The sequence below is a fragment of the Dunckerocampus dactyliophorus genome, chromosome 2, assembly GCF_027744805.1.
Source record: "Dunckerocampus dactyliophorus isolate RoL2022-P2 chromosome 2, RoL_Ddac_1.1, whole genome shotgun sequence".
In the NCBI taxonomy this organism is placed as follows: domain Eukaryota; kingdom Metazoa; phylum Chordata; class Actinopteri; order Syngnathiformes; family Syngnathidae; genus Dunckerocampus; species Dunckerocampus dactyliophorus.
In genome coordinates this window covers 49852898-49876200 of record NC_072820.1, presented here as the reverse complement: position 1 = coordinate 49876200, position 23303 = coordinate 49852898, and the positions used below count along the sequence as shown (strand labels likewise).

Sequence of the window (23303 nt, the reverse complement as noted above, 5' to 3'; positions counted from 1 at the left end):
CAGCCCTAAAATGCACGGAGACGATAAATCACTCGTAGGCGTCCCGGGGTGAGCACAGCCTGTCGCTCATGGGAATTGTTGGCTAAAACCTGACCTTTCCTCCACCCGTTCCCAAATGAGAGGAGCCCCGAGTTTGGCACCGCAACTGACAAAACAATGCCATCAGTCATGAACACAAAAAAATCAAAGAATGGGGGGCGGCCCACGTTGATACTTTAATGTATTTAAAACCTTTTGTAAAACGGCTAATAAAGCCCCCAAGCTTTCCGTTTTTATTATTAGTCATCAGTATCAACATTTCAGCTTCTTCTCTTTACATTTTGCCTTTTTGCTCTATTTCGAGGGTGGGCAAACTCTGTGACTCGCGGGCCACAAAAATGGTTGTCCGAGGGGGCCGTCTGTATATCGGTGGTCATCAAACAGAACGCCACACTTACGCACGGTGCAAGGAATAACACAACACATCCACAGCAAGTGAACGCATCACATCAATCAACTACGCGGGCAATAAACAACAACTAGGCGCTAAACATAACACGGAATTTCAGCTGTTATTTACAAGTGCCCGCAGCGCATGCTGGGTAGTCCTGTGACGACTGATAAAACATTGCATCTCAAGAGTCTGTGAACGTCCCCCTTGTTTGCCAACCGGACGACCTCCTCAGCATGCGCAGCGTAGCGACATGTTGGGGGAGGGAGGGGTACCACAAGCTGCCTAGCATGCCTTGCGGCGGGAATATATGGGTGTAATTTTGGCCTGGGTGTTGTGCATAGACGTTTATTTGTATGCCCACATGGTGCAGTTGGCTTGTCATGTGTGTGTTGACGTGTTGTGTTGTTTGGGTCACTTTTTTTGGAACTGTTCCACGCTGAATCTTTGCAGCTCTTCTCGTTGGCGTAACAGGAGCTCAGGAGATGAGCTCCTTGTTATAAATGGTGGCACATTGCCCTCTAGTGGTCTAGCATGTTCACACTTATCAATTAGTATTATTATTTGTGTTCTGTTGTGTGCTGCTAAATTTGATATACCATAAATGTATAATGTACGGAAAAATATGTTTTCTATGCCTATAAGTCATACTTGAGAAGCAGTGACTTGCACTAATTACATCAGGTGAGTCCAAATTGAGGCCTGGGGGCCATTTTCGGCCCATGGCTATTTTTTTATTGGCCTCTGAAATTCAAATGAATCTGATTTATATGATGTATTATTAGACATTGTACTAATCATTAGGAACCAAGTACAGGACGGTGTCCTAGAAGGGTTAAAATGTTTGGTAAGAAGTTTTTGCTTCAGTTTCAGAGAGGTGCGAGTCATGTCGTTCAAAGCCGAAGCGGGACTCACAGGTACTCACGGGTCATGAGACGGGTACTTATCTCCTTTAACTCGTTGCTGGTTATTATTCCCCCCTGCTATCGCTAGCTAAATTAAAAAAAAGGAAGCTAGTTCATAGATAAAGTAGTTACTATACAGTATAATGTATTGCGTATGATTCATATCATGTAAATAAATAAATAAATACATGTTTTAGCCCCTTGAAAAAAGCAACCCTCCTTCCCCCTTCCAGCACGAGCTGCATCACCAAAAATGATTCACCACTGACTCACGGATACTCAATGAAGACTTGAGCTTCACTGAGTCAAGCGTTAAGGAAAACTTGAGTTTCACTGATTCATCGGTGCTCCATTATGACTCGAGTTTCACTGACTCACGTGTTAACGAAGACGAGAGTGTTGCTGACTCACGAGTAGTCGACAAGGAGTTGAGTTTTACTGACACACGGGTAGTTGATGAAGGATTGATGAAGACTCTTGTTTGACTCACGGGTGCTGGAAAGACACTTGAGTTTCACTTAGACTTGTTTTACTGACTCATGGATACTCAACAAAGACTCGAGTTTCAGTCACTCACAAGCACTCGACATGGACATGGACATTGTATATACAAGTTTCACTAACTCATGGGTTGACGAACACTTGAGTTTGACTGACTCATAGGTCAACAAAGACTCGAGTTCCACTGATTCACAGCTGGTCGATGATAACTCAAGATTCACTGACTTACAGGTTGACAAAGACTGGAGTGTCACTGACTCACCGGTAGTTGACGAGGACAGATACTTGATGAAGACTTGTTTCATTGACTCACAGGTGCTGGACAAAGACTCGAATTTCACAAATTCACGGGCCCGCGATGATGACCGGACTTTCACTGACTCACAGGCTGACAAGACTCGACTCTTGCTGACTCATGTAGCTGAGGAGGACTTGAGTTTCACTGACGTATGGGTACTCCATGAAGAATTCATTTCATTTCATAGCTCATGATTCATGGGTTGGTGAAGACTCTAGTCGTGTGCTGGACAAAGACAGGAGTTTCACTGACTCATGGGTACTTGACAAAGACTTGAGTTTCACTGACTCACAAGTTGACTCGATTCTTACTGACTCATGTTTAGTTGATGACAACTTGAGTTTCTCTGACTCACGGGTACTCCACAAAGACTCAAGTTTCACTAATTCATGGGTTAATGAAGACTGAAGTTTCATTGACTCACGGGTGCTGGACAAAGACAGGGGATTCACTGACTCATGGGTACTTGATGAAGACTCTGGTTTCATTGGCTCAAAGATACTTGACGAAGACCCGAGTTTCACCGACTCACAGGTTGACTGACATGTGACTCTTACTGACTTGTGTAGTTCACGAAGACTTGAGTTTCTCTGACTCACAGGTACTCCACGAAGACTTGAGTTTCACTGATTCATGGGTTCATGAAGACTGTTGTTTCATTGACTCACGGGTGCTGGACAAAAACAGGGGTTTCACTGACTCATGGGTACTTGATGAAGACTCGGGTTTCATTGGCTCAAGCATACTGACTTATCGGTGCAACTTGTGCGTGTGTGAGTTTCCGTGCATGAGCTCTGAGTGACTCGAGTGAATCAAGTAGTAATTGAGTGATTCGTGACCGACTCATAAGAACTCAAGTCACTAAAAGGTCTAAAAGCACTAAAAGTCTTCCATCACTAGTATGTGGTCTAACAGTAACCGAGTGTCCAAAGGTGTGCATGAATTGGTGAAATGTTCCCTGTATCTGCCTGCTGCAGTTGGCCGCACAATTTGTTTTATTTACAAAATCAAAACATTTAAAAATCCACCGTCCCCACTTGATCAGTCATTCTTCAATGCGACATTCAAAACATTGAAAACAGACTTAGCAACAAAACAAACAAATTCCATAGTTCTTCAGTGGACCGTTTATATTTTCGGAGCAGTTGCAATCAGTTTGAGGCGATATAAAGTTTCACAATTCTCCTTGAAACACGTTTGCTTCATAAACCACCAGTGTCGTAGCTCTTAAGTCTTCCCGTCGCTTTTACTGCCGCAGGATCACAAGGACACATACAAAGCTGTCAAGAGGACTGCTTACAAATACAGTGTTTGTGTTTTTTCAAGAACTTCTAGGCCTAAAAAAAAAAAAAACACTGACTAGGGAAACACAGTCTCTTTGTAAAAAAGAAATCACAATTTAGCATCAGCTTGACTCATGCATCCGTGGTTGCGTTTTCGTCAATTGAATCCGATTGTTTCATGCAGAGGGAACACTTTGAAGGAGTAATTCTCTGATACGGTACAGACATGTTGGGATTGTGGGTGTTTCGAAGGTGGATCCGCAGGCCCTGATCTACTCTACTCCACATAGCAAACAACAGCACCGCACAAAAGTCCACAATTCAGTGTGTTGACCAGAATGTATAAATGAAGAAAATTCCTACATTATGTTGTGCTGCACATAAAAAGTATATATTTCTATTCATATAATATATATCCATACTCTATGAACAGTTTTTTGTCTACCGTGAAGTCATTGCAGTCGTTTCTCATAAAAGCTTCCTCGTACTTCAAACATGGATTATTTTACAACACAGAAATAAACTAATTTTGTACATTTTTCTTGCCTTTTCTTTTGTTTTAATAGAATTGTTTCATTTTATTTGTTGTTGTTTTTTTTGTTGTTTTTTTTTTAGAATTCTCTCTGGTCCCAGTGCAGTTACACAACTTTCATCTGAGTAGTACACAATTTAGAAAAAATCAAAAAAACCCAACAAAAACTAAGCATTTACAAAGTGGCAACATTAAAACCACAAGGATGCTCCAACTGGACCCTTATGTGGGATGGTATAAACCCTCGTTTGGCACTGTTTATATACACACTGAGAGATCACTGGAACTAAAACGAGCTTTGTGGCGTTCATGAGAAAATATGTCTTTAAAAAAAAAAAAAAATCCCGGAACATTGGGTCGAAGTTGCTCTTCACCCTGTTTCAACTTAATTGTTCTGTAAATCGGTGAAGACGTGGATGACATAATACCCAACGGCACGGTCCAACTCTCTGGGTGCGTCGGGATAAAGCTACATTGACGTGTCATCATTTCCACGACATAAACGAGTGAGTAGCAGCTAAATAGGAATCACACGTTACATTTTACAGTAAGCACAAGGGATGTCTCGCTCTTGTCAGCACATACCGTCAAACCCTAAATCATTCATACACGGGCCAAATTTGGGGTTCGTTCTGGCCGGAAGTGACGAAAGCGGCAAAAGAAGACGACAAAGTTGTGTCACAGATATGAAAACATCTGTTCTATGCGGTAACTCCACGCTTTTTGCGGTGATTGCGTTCCCGGGATCAACAGCAAAGGACAAAAAACTGTGAGTAATCAATGCCCCCATAAAAATGTCTATTTTTGACACCCGCCTGTTACCTTGATGTTGACATTCCCCTCCGATTTAGGATCATTTGCAAAAAAAAAAAAGTGACTTATTAAATTACCTTTCCCCTTCTCTCTTCAATTGCCATTGTTCATTTGCGACACAATCCGGGTTTCATCCCTACATTTGCCTCACACACGTAATGCATTTAACGGTGTAGCCAGCCACAGCACACTACAACGGTGCATTCAAGGACCGCAGAACAAAGTGCGAAATCTCAACGAGTGACGAAAAACGTTACCAGTGAGGCCTAAATATGTGGGCTTTCCAACAGTGGTGCATGTATGCTGTACATTTTACTTGCATTGCACACCAAAAACCAAATCAGCCACCGGAAAAGCGCAAAGAGTTTGCCAGAGACTTCCATGGCCTCACACCGGCTGCTTTGAGCCTGTGCCCGAATACAGTGCATCTTGCTTGGCCACGGCAGGTGGCTCCCTCCCCTTTATACTCTGGTTCCCCTGATAGTCGTGATGTAGTAGTAGTCATGTCATTTTGATGAAGACAAATCTACAGGTACAGTTGGTCAAGTCCTAATTTGTTCCAGTCCTTCTTACCTCCAGGTGTGCACAAACTACACTTAAATCGGAATGTTAAAAGTAGATATAAAAAAAGTTGGCGGTTATCGGTACCATATCGGTCTTGGGAAGCAGAAAGTTATCGGTATCGGGCATCTCTAGTTATTTTTGGTTGCACCGTGGGTGAGGAAGGATCAGAGTATCAAAAATAGACACTTTTATGATAATCTGAGTAATTCTAGAATTGAACTAGTGAAGAAAAAAAGCACAAAAAATGGGAGTTAAAAACTCTCACCACAATGCATTTCAGTGTTCTGCCTCTTTCTTGTCATTTCAAGTTAGAATATACTATAAAAATTCACTTATGCACAAAAATTGGCCCGGGTATGAGTAATTGTGGACTTAACTATGTGTAAAAGTATCATTTAAGTCATTTATTTACCTAAAACCTGTCACAAAGTGATATATATTTATATAAATGAGGCGTACTGTATGTACTGTTGTATAGTATCTACTTCATATGTAAGGCAGTCAATGTGACTCATCCTAATGTATGCTTTGTACTGTGTGTGTTCGTGTGTGTGCGTGTGTGTGCGTGTGTGGGTGTATAGAATATAGTGACTGTGAAAAGGTGATCCGGGCCCATGTGAAGGCTGCACACAGATAATAGTTCAAATACACAATGCATTGCCAGTAAATGTACAGTGTACATCAAATATACTATACAACCGAGAATTTAAAAAATAAACACAAAAAAAAGCAACAGAAAAAAGTTCTAATGTTTCAAATGACAACGTCCAGAAGCAGACTTTCCCCTACATCGTGCCGGAGCCACAGAGAGAAGCCGAGTTTGTGTATCACACATCCTAAATGTCCTACAGCTTCTTGTGCTTCGCGTTGCTAAAAGCCGTGTCGCTATATCACATATGTACAAACAGCAGCCTTCCGTACACTTTGCAACATCTTTCATGCTTTGCCACCTTCTTACTCATCCGCCTCGCCCTCCGCATCTTCTCCACCTGCCCCTCTCACGTTCTCGTCTTTCGCTTTCAATCTGCTGAGCTGAACATGGTCAGAAAATGTCTCTTGTCAGGTGTTTGGTGGAGTGCATGCACATGCAAGGCCTCCTCCTCTCCGCTTCCCTCTGGTTCCTTTCCTTGCCTCCTTTTTAAAGTCACTGGGGAGGAGTTTAGTGTCCATTCCTCATATGCATCCTATTTTGGTCCCCATGTCCCGCTACCTAAGATGCTACGTGGGAACTAGAAGTTATGAAAAAGGAGGGGTGTAGGGTGTATCTTTTCTACTTTTGAACTACGTTTCCTCCTCGTCTGCTCCTCCGCCCTCACCTCCCCTCAAACCCAGGAGTCTGGTGAGGCTGGATAGTGACTGGTCTCATAGTTGAGCTCGCTGTAGGGCCGAGAGGCCGAGTAGAAGTCTACGTAGTTGCCTGTGGATTTCAGGCCCTGCAAGTGCATGTTGAGATCAGCCTGAGGGGGGCGTCCTCCCGCGTGAACCTGGTTCTCATAGAAGGCCTGGTCCTCATAGTTGCTGTCGGGCGGGGGAGGGTTTTGGAAAGGCGGGTAGGGCTCTGAAGGCAATCCTTGAGATGAGACCTGTGGACAGAAGAGGGATCTATTCATGGAAAGCACAGTTTAATCCCCAGCAGCATCACCATCATTTTAACTTCAAAAAGAGTTGCGGGTCAGAAACGAAACGAGTTTTCCCTGTAGGATGGTTGGGCTCTCCCGGAGAGATAAGGTGAGAAGCACTGTCACCCGGGAGAAACTTGGCATTTAGAGGAGCCAGATGAGGTGGCTCGGACATCTGTTCAGGAGGTCTACCGGACGCCTTCCTGGGGAGGTGTTCAGGGCATGTCCGACCGGTAAGAGGCCTCGGGGAAGACCCAGGACACGTTGGAGATACTATGTCTCTCAACTGGCCTGGGATCCACCGGGAGTATGTGGACGAATTAGCCAGAGAGAGAGAGAAGTCTGTGTGTCTCTGCTTGCTTATGTTGCTGCCTCCACAACCCGCCCCCAGATAACGTTATATCCCTTAGAAATAAGGTGAGAAGCACTGTCACCTGGGAGAAACTAAGTAGAAGCGCTGCTCCTCCGCATTGAGAGGAGCCAGATGAGGTGGCTCAGCCATCTGGCCAGGATGCAACCCTAGGGAGGTGCTCAGGGTACATCTGACCAGTAGGAGGCCTCAGAGAAGACCCAACACATGTTGGAGAGACTATGTTTCTCAACTAGCCTGGGAATCTGCTGGGAGGAGCTGGACACAGCAGCTGGGGAGAGGAAGGTCTGAGAAGTCAGCACCTCCAAGTCCAGGTCCATGGTTATTGCCCAGAAAAGGGTGGAGTGCCATCTTTGGGTCAAGGATCACATCCATGAGATCCTGCCCCAAGTGGAGGTGTTTAAGTACGTGTGAGGGAAGGACGGAACGCGAGATGGACAGGCGGGTTGATGCGGCGTCTTCAGTGATGCGGACTCTGCATCGGCCCGTTGTGATGAAGAGGGAGCTGAGCTGCAAGGCAAAGCTCTCAATTTACTGGTCGAGCTCCGTTCGTACCCTCACCTATGGTCATGAGCTTTGGGTCGTGACCCAAATGACAAGATGGCGGGTACAAGTGGCCTAAATGAGTTTTCTCCGTAGGGTGGCTGGGCTCCCTTAGAGATAAGGTGAGAAGCACTGGCATCTGGGAGCCAAATGAGGCAGCTCGGGCATGTGGTCAGGATACCTCCCGCCTCCCTGGGGAGGACACTTTGGAGAGACTGTCTCTCAACTGGGAACGCCTCAGGATCCACCGGGAGGAGCCGGACGAAGTAGCCAGGGAGAAGGAAGTCTGGGCTTCCCTGCTTAGGCTGCTGCCCATGCGACCTGACCTCAGTTGAGCAGGAGATGATGGATGGCTGGATGGATGGCTTAGGAGGTGGAGCAGAAAGCGGAGGATTTGGTGCTATGAACCCCGCTTTGTCCATCCCAGTCACTTGTTGTGTCCTTGGGCAAGACACTTCCACCACCTTGCCTCCAGTGCCGCCCCAACACTGTCGTATGAACGTCAGTGAGTAATTGTTGGTGATGGACGTAGAGGCCACTGGTGTGAATTGGCATCGGCGTTTCTGTCCGTCTACCCCATCCAAGGACCACCAGTACTTGCTTCAAGCATTCTGTCAAGTCCAATCACCACGAAACACTATAAAACGTGTGTTTTTGTACGCGGCTCTCACACTAACCTACCTGATTATACTTCAAATCATCAGTCGGTGACACATACGCTCCTCTGTGCAGAGTTGAAGAACCACCACCTGTGGAGAAAGAGATTGAGGTCTCTTCTATGACAGACGTCTTGGACGAACAAAGAGAACTATCAGGACAACTGCACTATTGTAAACATATCAAGTTAGCCATTGTCATTGTATTCTCAGTGTGAGATATTGATTTCGCTTACCCATTGTGGCGTCCTTGCGGGATGTGTGTTCACCCTTGTTGCCGCGGTAAGTGGCGTTACCGCTCAGCTCGTAGTCTGCCTTCCTCTCCTTCAACGCCATCATGTCCCGTGGTGAAGCAGGTGCACTTGCTGCGCAAAAACAAACCAGGGAATAACTTCAGTCCATCGATGGCTGTGTGTTTGAGGATAACCTGCAAGTCCTCTAACAGAACCACATTGATTTGGATGCAGTGCACCTTTAAAAGATGATGGCGCTCTATAGTTCAGTATCCAATCATTACAAAAGTAGAACCATTTCAGCGGAAATTTTGAATGGACCTGCCTGTTGCTCACCTCTGCATTCCTTGCAGGTTGTTAGCACGTAACATGCACGGATGTGGATGCTTTGTTTAGCTTAGCACAGGGGTGTCCAAACTTTTTCCAGCGAGAGCCACTTAGTGAAAAATGAAAAGGATGCAACTCTGCCACTTTGATGATATTTTGAATTAAATATGCTAAGAAGTTCGATATAGTATCTCACGAAAAGACTGCATCTCAGCATTGAGTTTTAAAAAAAAATCTTTTCCAAATATTTAAACTTCCTTCTCAAACACTTAGATAGATGTATTATGACTTTATTCTCATAATATTTTGACTTTATTCCCATAATATTATAACTTTTCCCCCAACTAATGTTCCAAAAATGTCAACTTTATTTAGTTTTGTTTGTTTCTCATTAATAGTATGACTTCAAAAAAACATTTTTTCTTTAACATTTCAACTCCATGCTACTAAAATGACATTAACATTGTAATTATTATTACAAATTTATTCTCGTAAAATTGCGACTTTTTATTATTGTTAGCGTACGACTTTTTCCTCCTCATATTTTGGACTTTATTCTGGTAAAATTACAGCTGTTTTTTTTTTTCTGCTATTTTTTTTGGTCCCACCTATTTCAACTTTCTATTTTACAATTTTCTAAAAATGACAACATTCATTGTTTTTTGGGTTTTGTTTTTTTTTACACTACAACTTAAAAAATAAATGTTTTTCTTTAACATTTCAATTTTATGTGACTCACCGGCGTTATTTTTCCTGATATTACGACATTATTCTCAAAATGTTAAACTATTTCTGTTTGTACAATTGCTGGTTATTCCATTTCTTATGTTTTTTTTGTTAGTTTTCTTGTTAAATTTTTTAAATGTGCCACGCGCCAATAAAAAAAAACAAACAAAAAAGAAAAACAGCCGTGGGCTGTAAATGGCCCCCAGACCACACTTTGGACACCTCTGGCTTAACATACAGTAGGCCTCCAGTGGATCCCTGCATCCCTGATCCAGCATTACATACAGTATATGTGTGTGTATGTGTAAGCCTTTATTCCGATACCTGCATAATCCATGTGGTGCAGGTACATTGTGTGTTCCGCATGTTATTTTTGGTTGCACCGTGAGTGAGACCATGACCTCCTGTTGTACATTTGAGCGACCGTACGGGCCCACATTGGATTGAGATCGGTTTGACCATCTTTAACGCGCAAAATGTATCGATCCTTCAGTTCTTCTGTACGCGGCCCTGCGTGGAGAACGTTTGGACACCCCAAATTCTGTTGGAGCCTATCCCTGTTGACATTTGTCATATGCAATCACAGGGTTCACAGCCATGCACACTCGCATTCACACCCACACGCCGTCTCAAGAGTCTACGGCTTGTGGGAGGAAGCCGGAACAGGAGGAAAAAAGCCACAGAGACGCATGCCAAATGTGCTCGGTGGAGGAGGTGATGACAGGGCTCTCTGCAGATCGACGTCACCACCCATTTATTGCTCTCTGATCCCATCTGGGGAGCTTTGATTTGCGTCTGTATCTGCCCTGAGAGAGCACCTGGTGGAATACTCGTAAATCCTACATTTCAAGCCAAGATAAGCGCTGTGTGACGTCATCAGGTGCGTGCTATACATCCACGTAACCGGAGGAATGTCACCTAAAAGCTAAACCAAACTGAATTAGGGAAAATTCGGATTGAAATGAAAATGAATTTGTATTTTCTTTTCTTCTTCTACAAGGACGGATAAAACCAGAAAACAAAAAGCGGTATCATCAGGAAATAAATACAAAGCTATGACAAAATGACACGTAACATTTAGTTTTAGTGTGAGAAAAAGTAGACAAAAAAATGGATTAAAAACAAGTTGCTAAAAGGAAGCAAAATGCAAAAAAGTTATAAAGCAGGAGTGTCCAAACCTTTTCCACAGAGGGCCGCCACCATTTCCTAAACCAACCCACATGCAGAGATGTTTTTTTTTTTAAACAAAAACAGCCTACTTCTCAGCTTTGTGTTACATTTGTGACCAAGCGTATTATTACTATCAATTTTTTCTCCTTAGTTACGTTTTTGCGTGTTTTTACCGTTTTTTTAGGGCTGTCGAATGATTAATAATTTTAATCAAATGAATGAGTTTTAAAATTAATTCATCATGATTAATCACCATTAGCAACTACAGTATGTCTGTACGCCCATTTGGACCGTATTTAATGAACAGAAAGATAAACGAGAGGACCGGATTAAATATATTAGGGGTGTCCCGGTCCACATTTTTTGGTTTCCGAGCCGATCGGATTTTAATAGCCTTTTTTTCTTTAATACGTTTTTTTAATAAGCACAACCAAAGTATTTCTGAATGTACTTATTTGTTACACAGCATGACCATCAATATTGTTTGGCTTTTGTAACAAACCTGTTTGAGTCAGCTCCCTAATCCAATAAAAGTCCATCCAATAAAATAAAATTGGAAAAAATGGTCGTGCAAAATACTTTTAGGATAGGACTAATTTGATGTGGTTATAGATCAATTTGTGGTGCTATTTTTTGTGACTTATTTTGTACCCCCGCAGGATGTGCTGTTATTTTGAGGTGCAGGAAGATTTTTAGACAGTCAAAAGTTCCATCCATACAGTTTGCTGCGTTCTTGTTGAAATGCTCAGAGCGCTGAAGGAGTCACCAACATAACTAACGTGCCGACAAGGAGAGCTGCCAGCTGCACGGTGGCCATGTTGGACCCACAAACAGGCAACCTGGGTTCAAATCCCTGGCATGTTGGAGAGGCTATGGGCATCTGTTAAATAAATAGATTATTTATTATATATGGGGTATATTGAGATTTTTTTAATGAGTATAAATAGATTTGAAACAGTTAGATATGAACAATACAGTCCCTTGACGACACATGAACTTCCAGTTAGAAACCAGTTCAGGTCGAGATGCACAACGTCCGTAATGTCCACAGTCCTGTTCATCAGAAAGGGAAAAGATGCGTTGACAGGTCCGGAAAGAAAAGGGTTTATTTGTTCCTGCGGTTCCAATCTCCCTTGGACATTTCTGTGTGGAGTTTGCATGTTCTCCCCGTGTCTGCGTGGGTTTTCTCTGGGTACTCTGGTTTCCTCCCACATTCCAAAAACATGCATGTTAGCTTCATTGGAGACTCTAAATTGTCCATAGGTATGAATGTGAGTGTTTGTCTATATGTGCCCTGCCATTGGCTGGACACCAGCCCAGGGTGTACCCCGCCTCTCGCCCGAAGTCAGCTGGGATAGGCTCCAGCATACCCCAGTGAGGATAAGCGGCATAGAAGATGGATGGATGGATGGATGGATACCGCGATGCAGTGTGTCGGTAGCTCGCCATTATGTATGGAATGTCACACAAAGGGTTCAGGGGGGAAAAAAATAATCTGACCTACACAAGGTCAACAAACAATTACATCAAATCAAAAGGTAACATTTTGTCACTGATATGAAGTAACTTCATGAAACAATCAATGCTACATTTTGAACAGCATTATCAATATAAATGTATTCAACACATCGTAAATTCACGTTTCAGTTTGTAAGTGCACTTTAATATCAATGTAATTCAATAAACAATGAGGCATAATTGCTAAAGTTTCAATTCAATCTTGCTACGCAACAATTTCATTCAACTCAATGGGGTTACAAACCCAACTCAAAACTCTATTGCCACGTGGGCGTATTGTCGAAAACGTACCATAAAGCACCAGAAAATACAAAAAACGAACAAACAAGAGGTAATCTTAACACTATGTCTTTTAGCAACATGTTCGGCTGTAATATAAACTTCTATGATAGGGCCGTTTTAAAAATATGGCCATTAAATGGGTCACTACGACCGTGTTTGTAGCTACGGTCAATTAGCAGTTAGCTTGATATGCTTTTGAATGGCACCATTCGGGATGTTGCACAATGGGACAATATGATCGTTTACAACCAAAAGTGTGACTCACCGCTGAGGAGATGGTTACGAGAACAACCTCCAATGGGAGCGGTGCAGTGATTTCAATCGCTGTGAAGCGAGCAAACAATTGAGCACGGCAGCCACAGTGATGAGCAGCAGGAGGAGGAAACAACACACAGATGCCCAAATGGAGATTCAAACCCAGATCTTCCCAATCTCCTGACCGTGTGGCCAACATGCTAACCAATGGGCCACCGTGCGTGCCTCATTCATGCTTTACTAATTCAAATGTACTCCTATTTATTATTAACAATGCATCATTTTTCAAATTGTATTTATTCCTTGAACACTGCACAAGGTTTATAGTGTTGTTTTTGAACACAATCCTTTCATATAAGTGAAAAAAATGTGAATGACAAATGTCGGAGAGTGAAAGTGCCAACAAGTAAAAGTTATGGTGTGAATGAATGATCGGTAATAGACATGCGTTGGGAAGGAGTTGGATTAAATGTAAACTGTGCTTCTTCCTACTCCTTTTCTGTGTTCAGCAGCGTAGTTATTGCAGTATGAGTGAACTGTTTTGTTTTGTTTTGTTTTTCCTTGAGGATGAACACACTCTGGATGTTGAGGGTCTTGTCTTGGCTGACACGTCTCTTCAACGTCGCGTGGAAGTCGGGAATTGGCAGACCGGGTTGGTGGTCCCCCTTTTCAAGATGGGTGACCGGAGGGTGTGTTCCAACTCAGCCAATCACGGGAGCAGGAGAGAAGGGTACGACCGCGAGCCCAATCTTGGCAACAGGAGGTGCAATGTGGTTTTCGTCCCGGTTGCAGAACACTGGACCATCGTCTGCTATTTGCAGACGATGTGGTCCTGATGGCCTCATCAGGCTGTGACCTTCAGGGTTTATTGGGGAGGTTTGCAGCTGAGTGGGAAGCTTCGGAGTTGAGACTCAGCACCTCCAAATCTGAGGCCATGGTTCTCAGTGGGAAAACGGTGGATTGCACCCTCTGGGTTGGGAATGAGGTCCTTCCCCAGGTGGAGGAGTTTAAGTATTTCGGGGTTCACGGTTTCGGGGTATTTCTTGTTCACGAGTCAGGGAAGGTTGGAGCGTGAAATCGACAGGCGGATCGGCGCAGCGTCTGCAGTCGGTCGCTGTACCGGACCGTCGTGGTGAAGAGAGAGCTGACCCGAAAAGGCAAAGCTCTCAGAGCCGCTGATCTTTCACAGGGGGAGGAGCCAGTTGAGGTGGCTCGGGCATCTAGTCCAGATGCCTACTGGACGCCTCCCTGGTGAGGTGTTCCGGGCATGCCCGGCCGGAAGAAGGCCCCGGGGAAGACCTAGGACACGCTGGAGGGATTATGTCTCACAGCTGGCCTGGGAACGCCTTGGTGCCCCCCTGTGGAACTGGACTGGAAGTCTGGACTTCCCTACTGAGACCGCTGCCCCTGTGACCCGGACCCGGTTAAGCGGAAGAAAACCCACTCACCTGATCGATTGTTTGGCGAGGTCCGTACAGGAGAGATGGATGGCGTACGAGAGGAAGAATAAGGCCGCTGTCTGTCCCTCTCTATTGTGGAAGAAGAGCCAATAAAATGATATTGGGAATATCCATCCTACGGAGAATAACGATGAAAGGAAAAGGTAAGGAAAAAGTGACTCAGTAGATTTTCGGCCCAGATTGGATTCTACCTTTTTGTAAAGGCTGCGTAGGTCTCGGTACTGCCACATGCTGTTCAGAACTTGAGATGCCGCTTTCACCACTTTGGGACTATGCCTGGGAATTCAGCAGAGAGGAGAAAACATAAAGAATAAAGCTTGTCCGCCTTCTGGTGTGACTTGTCAGCGTGAGCACGACTAATTTAGTTCCACAATCTAAACCGTTCCTCTGTTCCTCTAATTGGCCTTCCTGGCCTCAGGACAGGATGTCCAAATGTTTCCCATTGTGCAAAATCCAAGTAATGTTGGGGCCTTTTTTTGATATTTTTTTGTATTAAATTAAATTATACAGTCATCCCCCCGTACATTGCAAAATTGATCTTTTGTGGTTGACTACCCATTAGTAAAAATACGCACATGTAAGTCAATTATGTGTATTTTTTGCCCAAATGAATCATGCTCAAGCATAAAATGGCTACATGAAGCAAAATACAAATACAGTACAAGCCATAAGACCACCATCCAACCTGTGAATGTAGTATTCTACATTGGCCACTAGGTGTCAGTAATGGGTCGGTGAAACAAGAACAACAGGAACAAGCCGGAACAACAGGCTTTAATTGCGCTTTAACTTACGTATGTCACAACAGGCACAACAATAAAAACATAATAATCGTCGTCATCATGATAACATGGGTTACTGTTGCGGCCGTAGCCCACAACAAGAGAAAACTCAACTCTGAACCCCCACGTCACTTCCTGTCTGCCACCGATTCTGCTCCCCGACAAGGTAAACTGTCTTAAATGGCTTATTTTCTCTGATTATATCTTCTATATTGGGTGATAGGAATGTAAAGGTAATTATAGGGGTGTTATTTCATGTTTAGAGGGCTCTAGTAATGTTAAAAAGCTTATTTAGAAGGTCATTAACAGGACCTCTATGCCATAACAACTTGGCTCACATTCAGTTATTGTGGTGTGGAAGCACCATAACCGCCATGAACGAGGGATTACTGCATACATTTCAAGAGAAATCTTTGCAAAGTGTATTATTATTAGTTTTATTTGTAGCAAAATCTCTTATTTTTCTCATTACATTACCCTTTTTTGCTATTTTTTCCATTTTTGGTGCACTTTTTTTGGTTTATTTATTTATGTTTTGGTGTAATTTTATTTTTAGAATATAAAATCAAGTTGCAGGCTGCACATTGCACGAGAGCTGGAACACACCCTCCGGTCCCCCTTCTTAAAATGGGGGACCACCACCCCAGTCTGCCAATCCAGAGGCACCGCCCCCGGTGTCCACACTACGCTGCAGAGTCGTGTCAGGCAAGACACGCCCACAGCTTCAAGGGCCTTAAAGAACTCCAGGCGGATCTCATCCACCCCTGGTCCCCTGAGTTTTTGACCACCTCGGCAATCTCGGCCTTTTTGTTCTTTTTTTTTATTTTTGCAGTTGTTTTTGGGGGTTTATTTGTTTACTTTTACTTCTACATCAGCAGTGAAAACCAAGTTGCCGGCCGCAAATGGCCCCTGGGCAAATGGCCCCTGATTATTGATGTTATTATTTAGCAAAACAGTCATTTTAGTCATTTTTCACATTTTAAAATGTAGACTACCTACTCATCCTCGCATTATATCAAAATGTACATATTTACGTAACATTTTATTGCAGTTGTTGAGCGTCAACATCATTGGGTGCCCACCGTTTGACAACGTGTGATATTCTTCGTATTAGTATTCATAAAAAAGGCCGTCTTGCACAACAACATCTTTCCATTCCACTTACTTGTCACCTTTGCTGCGGGCAACACCGATGAGCTTCTCAATGCCGCCAGCATCCCTCAGGGCCTTGGTGTTCTCCATGTTTTTGGTGATGACCTCATGCAGGGCGCAGCAGATCGCTGTGATCGTGTCATCCGACATGGTTTTTCCCACCAGACCGCAGCTGTTGGCGCCCCCACCGCCGCTTCCTCCACCGTTGCTGCTGCTGTTGTTGGTGCTGCCGCCGGGCAAGCGGTGCACCAGGTCCCTCATGGCATATTTACCTGGGGGAGCGCGGCAGAGTGAGTGGGTGTTGGACGGCCTGGCTGCTCTGCCGATTTATAGGCTCGTTTCATGTCTGATGGGGGTGTCTTCATTATTAATGAATAGCAATCATCCCTTCAGCAAACACACAGAAGACTGATGTTTGTTTTCAAAACATTATCGTCACATTAGTGCGCTAACGTCCTTGCATGTTAATCAATTCCACTTCAGCTTGACCTCAGTATTCAAACGTCGTTACTCGCGTCTTATTTGACATTTCACATGACGCCCACTCTCGCTAGCGAGTCCGAGCAGCAACAAACGGTGCGAAAAGTAAGAAGAGCAATGCAAGCAAGCGCAGTGTTAGTCTTCTGATGTTTCATTCGATTTTTACAGGAAGTAAAAACTATTTTTTTGGTTGGTTACTTAACAATATCAATGGGAAATTGGGTTCCTTTCTTTGACTCGAGTTCCTATGAGTCACTCACTGAAGTGAGTCGGCTACTGGTCTTTGTCAAGCACCCGTGAGTCAGTGAAACTTGCAAGCTAAGTGAGTGATTCCTTCGACATGTTTATGTCATGTCATTTGGCAGCTGAGTGATTTGTTGACATTATGTTGTTACAGATCAGATCGGATCAGATCGGCAGCCGAGCTGTAGATGCTCGTCAAGCACCCATGAGTCAGTGAAAGTTGAGTTTTCGTCGAGCACCCGTGAGTGAGTGAAACTCGAGTCCTCGTCGAGCACCCACGAGTCAATGAAATTTGTGGGCTGAGTGAGTGAATCGTTTGTTACGTTGTTATGCGCAACAATATCGGCAGCCGAGCTGTAGATGTTTGGCCAGGACCCGTGAGTCAGTGAAACACAAGTCTTTGTCAAGTACTCATGAGTCAGTTATCCTTTAATCTTTATCCAGTACCCCTGAGTCAGTGAAACTCCAGTCCTTGTCGAGCCCTTGTGATTCAGTGAAACTCAAGTCTTCACCGAGCACCCATGAGTCACAGACATTCAAGCCTTTGTCAAGTACCCGTGAGTCAGTGAAACTCCAGTCCTAGTCGAGCCCTTGTGATTCAGTGAAACTCAAGTCTTCACCGAGCACCCATGAGTCACAGACATTCAAGCCTTTGTCAAGTACCCGTGAGTCAGTGAAACTCCAGTCCTAGTCGAGCCCTTGTGATTCAGTGAAACTCAAGTCTTCACCGAGCACCCATGAGTCACAGACATTCAAGCCTTTGTCAAGTACCCGTGAGTCAGTGAAACTCCAGTCCTAGTCGAGCCCCCGTGACTCAGTGAAACTCCAGTCTTTGTTGAGCACCCATGACTCAGTGAGACTGACGGTCTGAGCGACTGACTCGTTCGTTATGTTGTTAGTTTGGCAGCTGAGCTGTAGCTGCTCGGCGAGCACCCGTAAATCAGTGAAACGTGAGTCTTTGTCGAGTACCCATGAGTCACTGAAACTCGAGTCTTCGGGCAGGAATTGAAAAGGAGAGTTGATTTGAGGCAAGGAGCAGATGTGTTGCTTTTTTCCACTGGGCTAATTAATTAGTACAATGCACTTAGACTAACATTTGCACAATTCATGACCTGTTACAAGGTTTCCTTTTAATCATTAGCTTGCCGTAGCAGGGCTGAGTCATTGAAGGAGTTAACAGAGACGAGTACCCACGAGTCCCGATTCAGTTAAAAAAAAAAGCACATCTCTACTTACCAATGAGTTCCTTGTTTCTGATGTCCAGAGCCATGTTCCTCAAGGCGGTGGCGATGGCACAAACCACCCGGTCATTGTCTATCCTCAGTAGCTCCACGAGGATAGGCAGGCCCTTCTCCTTACGCACCGCAGCCCGAATATACACCGACCACTGGACATGGACAAAGAAATGCGCCGATGTATTTGCTGTAATTCATTATCTTGCCAGGAACAGAATCATCCATGACTTTATTTGTCTTTTAAAAGGAGCAGACCCTCCAGCATTTCGCCATGTTGGGATCGCACCAATTCACACAAATTCAAGCGCATGCTGACAGATGCAACTCTGCCACTTTGATAAGAAGAAAGTGCATTTCAGCTCTGTGATATGAGTGAAAAAGCCTATTTTCCCCATTTTTGATATTATTATTATTATATTATAACGATATAATTTTAAAACTTTATTCCCATGATATTTTGACTTTATTCCCATATTCCCATAACTTTCCTCCCTCTTTCATTTTCCAAAAATTACAATTTTATTTTCTTTTGTTTTTGCCTCATAATAGTACGACTTTTAAGAAAGTCTTTTTTCTTTAATATTTCAACTCTAGGCCACCAAACTGACAATATTTTTCCATATTATGAGTTTATTCTCGTAAAGTGGTGATTTGTTTTCTAAATGAATATGACTTTTTTCTCTTAAAATCGTGACTTTATTCTCGTAAAATCGTCGCTGTTTTTCCCATTTCCTTTAATTTTACAACGATATCAACTTTCTTCTTGTAAATGTTGTTCTCATAGTTACGACTTTATTCCCAGAATATTTTGACTTTGTTCATTTGTAATACATTTTTCCACTACCTCCAAATATTACAACTTTATTTGTTATTTTGTTTGTTTTCACAACATTGTGACTTATAAAACACACCCTTTTTTCTGTAACATTTCAACTTTATATGACTAATAGGATGTTTTATTTGAGTATTTTATGTATTTTATGTATTGTTCCTCATTACATTATGTTATTCTCGTAAAATTATGACTTTTTCTCATTAGATGACAACTTTTTTCTCTTAATATTTTGACTTTATTCTTGCACAATTACGGCTGACTCTTCCATTTTTGCTGATGTTTTTTTTTTTTTAAGTGTTCTTGTTAAAAGATATGTTTAGAATGTCATTTTCCAACAAAAACCACCGATGTAGATCGCGCTCGACAGTTCCCCAGATGCTCCCAACCTATGTCCGGTGTGTTGGATCGTAAATGGAAGTTTACAATCGACATGCAATTTTCCAGCGTAAAACAGACGCAGAATGTCTGCAACTTGTGGACGTGCTGAGCAGACAGCAGACAAAAAGTGAGATACTTTGTTGACATCCTGCTTTTTTTGGGTCAAGGTTACAAAGAACATTTAAAACATTGCTTATTACAACTAGGCTGCAAAATTCCAAAGGAAGTGTACATTTTGTTAGCGTTGGATCTGTACGGTTGCTGATGCCCATTCACACTCCTTTTTTTTTTTTTTGAACAAGGTCGACGTATGTATTGTACATGCAGTACATATTGCATGTCTGACTGAATGGCATGGCCTTCCGCCTTCAATGGCACGATCCAGTTGCCATGGCAATGATTTCATCATACAGTTGATGGCTGTTTGTCGTGACACGGCTTTGAAACTACACACTCGTCACAGGACATTAAAGGGTCCCTGAAATGATTGATCAACTTTGCTGAAATATGTTATATATCGTTTGTAATTATGTTCTACGTTGTTCCATTTTTAAAAGCGATTGGTAAATTTGCAAAAATTACATTTGTAGTACATGGTGCCACCCAGCTCGCAGCTCAGCCTCATTTGCGGTCATCGCGGTGATTGGTTCAGTATACTTTTCATCAAAACAGCCATCATGCCAATTTGTCGTGTTGCTGCTGGATGTTCATAGAATCCCAGTGATACCGTAAGTTTGTTTTCTTTTCCAAAAGAGGAAGTTTTAAGACAAAACTGGACAGAGAGACGGATGGACTGCCACCTCGCGTTCTGTTCTTTGTAGTGATCATTTCACTGATGACTTCTTTGAAGGAATACCTTCCAAGAATACCTTCCAAGAAGCATTTGGCTTGAAAGTACGGTACAAACACATTTTTAAAAGGGATGCTATTCCGCAGGACACAAAAAGGCAAGAAGAACAACATCAAAGTTACCACAGAACAGAGTAAGTCCAGAGTAAGTCTTGTTTACATTATGTCTTGTAAAGACTATTCCATGATAGCGACAAGGCTGTAAAGCATTTTACATGTTATACAAACATCTTTTCACAGCGATACTGTGGAGTGCGGGGGCCGCCACCGGTAAAAATGTATCCTGGACGTGCGGCCACATATACAAGTACAATCAAACAAGCTATAAAGACCCCTTTATGCTCATTAAGAAGCTGATTGAAAACAATGATTGAATTCACCATGCTGTGTTTTGAAGGTGACCGATCTTCATCTCCATGTTAAGCTTAAGGCTTAAGTCCATGTTCTGCAAGTTCTCGATATTTATCTCCAAATGTTTCTCCTTTCTTTTTTCCTCCAAAACTATTGACACATGGCTCAAATCTTGGCTATATCGGCTATATTGGCTATATTGCACACCGCTATGTTTGTGTAGCTAAGTGATAGTACTCCAATGGCGTCACTTCCGGAATTGAGGCTGAACTGCGAGAGCTAGCTCGTCATGGCTGAACTGTAAATGCCATTTGTGCAAATGTACCGTTCGCTTTCAAAAATGGAACAATGTAGAACATAAAAAAGACTATATAACATATTTAAGCAAAGCTGATGAATCATTTCAGGGACAAAATTGTTTGAAATGTGTTGGGCGTCTTTCTCTAAGATGATGTGTGCAAAACTGACTGAGAGGCATCCCCCCTGCTGCGATGAGCTATTTATACAATAAACAAACCAGTTTAAGGTCATACCTTCCAACTCCCGGCAGCAAGGTTTTGAAGAGCACCAGCTGCTCCCTCCAGGGTGTCTGGGTTGGAGCATTCGGACAGCAGGGTGAGGTAGGGCTTGACAATACTGGGATGCCACAACATCTGGATGCCTTTTGGAGACTCTGCCAAGTCTGGAAATGGGCCGACACCATCCCACTGTAGGACATGACACGTGGTGGAGGTGAGAAAATGCCAGGGATAACCCGAAACATTGGGGGTTCAAATGTCAGAATTTGCTCCTTCTGCGTACAAATCCTTCCTGTTTAGTGCTAGAAAGACTTCTGAAAGATTTCTGTTGCAAGCTTTTGCTGGTTTGAGAAAGCAGAGAGTGAAATAGTTTACGACAGTTCCTCGGTTTACGACATTCCGTGTTATGACTTTTCATGGTTACGAGCGAGATCTCATGTATTAGTTAAAAACTTAAAATTTTGGTCCGTAAAGAAGAGACTCGCTCGAGAACTAGTATCCAGGAAGAATACTTGTTGTACAGTTTGACCATTGTGGTTTCTTTCATCCGGGTTGGGAATGAGGTCCTGTCCCAGGTGGAGGGGTTCAAGTATCTCGGGGTCTTGTTCACAAGCGAGGGAAGGCTGGAGCGTGAGGTCGACAGGCGGATCGGTGAAGCGTCTGCAGTAATGAGGTTACTGTACCGGACCGTTGTGGTGAAGAGAGAGCTGAGCCAAAAGGCAAAGCTGTCAATTTACCGGTCGAACTACAGTATGTTCCCACCCTCACCTACGGTCATGAGCTTTGGGTTGTGACCAAAAGAACGAGACTGCGGATACAAGCGGCAGAAATTAGTTTCCTCCGTAGGGTGGCTGGATTCAGAGATAGGGTGAGGAGCTCGGTCATCCGGGAGGGGTTCAGAGTAGAGCCGCTGATCCTTCACATGGAGAGGAGCCAGTTGAGGTGGCTCGGGCATCTAGCGGGATGCCTCCCTGGTGAGGTGTTCCGGGCATGCCCTGCTGGGAGAAGGCCCCGGGGCAGACCGAGGACACGCCGGAGTGATTATGTCTCAAAGCTGGCATGGGAACGCCTTGGTGTCCTCCCTGTGGGGCTGAAAGAGGTGGCCGGGGACAGGGAAGTTTAGGCTTCCCTACTGAGACTACTGCCCCTGCGACCAGGACACGGATAAGTGGAGGAAAATGGATGGATGGTTTCTTTCATATTGTGGTTCTAAGTGGTTGATACAGTGTAAAGGAAAGGGGCACTACAGCCTACCCTCAACAGAATAAGCCGTGCAGAAAATAGATAAGTGGTCATTTCTCTCAACTCCCTGCCATCATGCATGCATGTGTCTCATGTGTCAGACACTTGTGAACTGCCATCCGTCTCCTCACTCCCAAGATGTCCATTTGCTACTGCACGGTAATCAGCAACAGCTGCACTGGAGTGGCAACAAACAGATAGCAGCTAAAAGGAATGCTACAAGATATTAAGCAAGGATCATCTAAGGAACATCTAAGATCATCGCCCCTCTCGTTCTGCACAGATACACAAAGACCTTAAGGATTTGCTTGACAGATGGAAGTGAAACGCTCCTTTTATTATCACTGTTTGGAAATCCAATTCTCTGTCTTTGCTGGAAATGAAAAGGGGGAAAAAAGAGAGCTAATTAGTAATTCATGCACCGGATGTGGTGGGTTTTCCAGCTCCCCATCTTCTCCAAATGTTGTAAAAGATGTCTGCCACTCGACCAGAATGTGGCTCTGATTGCTGATTAGCATGACAAAATAAAAGAGCTCCGCTTTCCATCATGGTTGTCTGGATGGCAATGGATGTAAAGACCTGAATGCACATTTAGATTCAAAGGACAGGTAGCTTCTAAAAACAACACCCAGGATTATGATCTGCACATTTGATACTTGATTAAGCCACCAAGAAATACTAAAAAGGAGCACCTTTTTATAACATCATTTAGCCTTTTCTGGTGATTGTACGTATGTATTGAAATAATTTGAC

General features: G+C 43.5%; 1 protein-coding gene across 10 annotated transcripts in view; it reads right to left on the bottom strand.

Annotated features, from left to right (window-relative positions):
* Positions 1 to 3111: 3111 nt before the first annotated feature.
* Positions 3112 to 23303, bottom strand: part of ctnnd2b (catenin (cadherin-associated protein), delta 2b) — a 181691-nt gene continuing 161499 nt past the window's right edge. For 6 of the 10 annotated variants that reach the window (XM_054762548.1, XM_054762582.1, XM_054762558.1 and 3 more), the window contains 8 exons: positions 21324 to 21497; positions 18379 to 18529; positions 16433 to 16691; positions 14677 to 14770; positions 14474 to 14600; positions 8751 to 8879; positions 8540 to 8607; positions 3112 to 6909 (listed from right to left, as the gene is read on the bottom strand). In XM_054762548.1, coding sequence (XP_054618523.1) covers positions 6649 to 6909; positions 8540 to 8607; positions 8751 to 8879; positions 14474 to 14600; positions 14677 to 14770; positions 16433 to 16691; positions 18379 to 18529; positions 21324 to 21497 — 1263 coding nt within the window. In that variant the 3' untranslated portion in view covers positions 3112 to 6648. The remainder of the gene's footprint in view (positions 6910 to 8539; positions 8608 to 8750; positions 8880 to 14473; positions 14601 to 14676; positions 14771 to 16432; positions 16692 to 18378; positions 18530 to 21323; positions 21498 to 23303) is intronic. The other 4 variants (XM_054762565.1, XM_054762596.1, XM_054762621.1 and 1 more) reach the window with 1 other exon arrangement.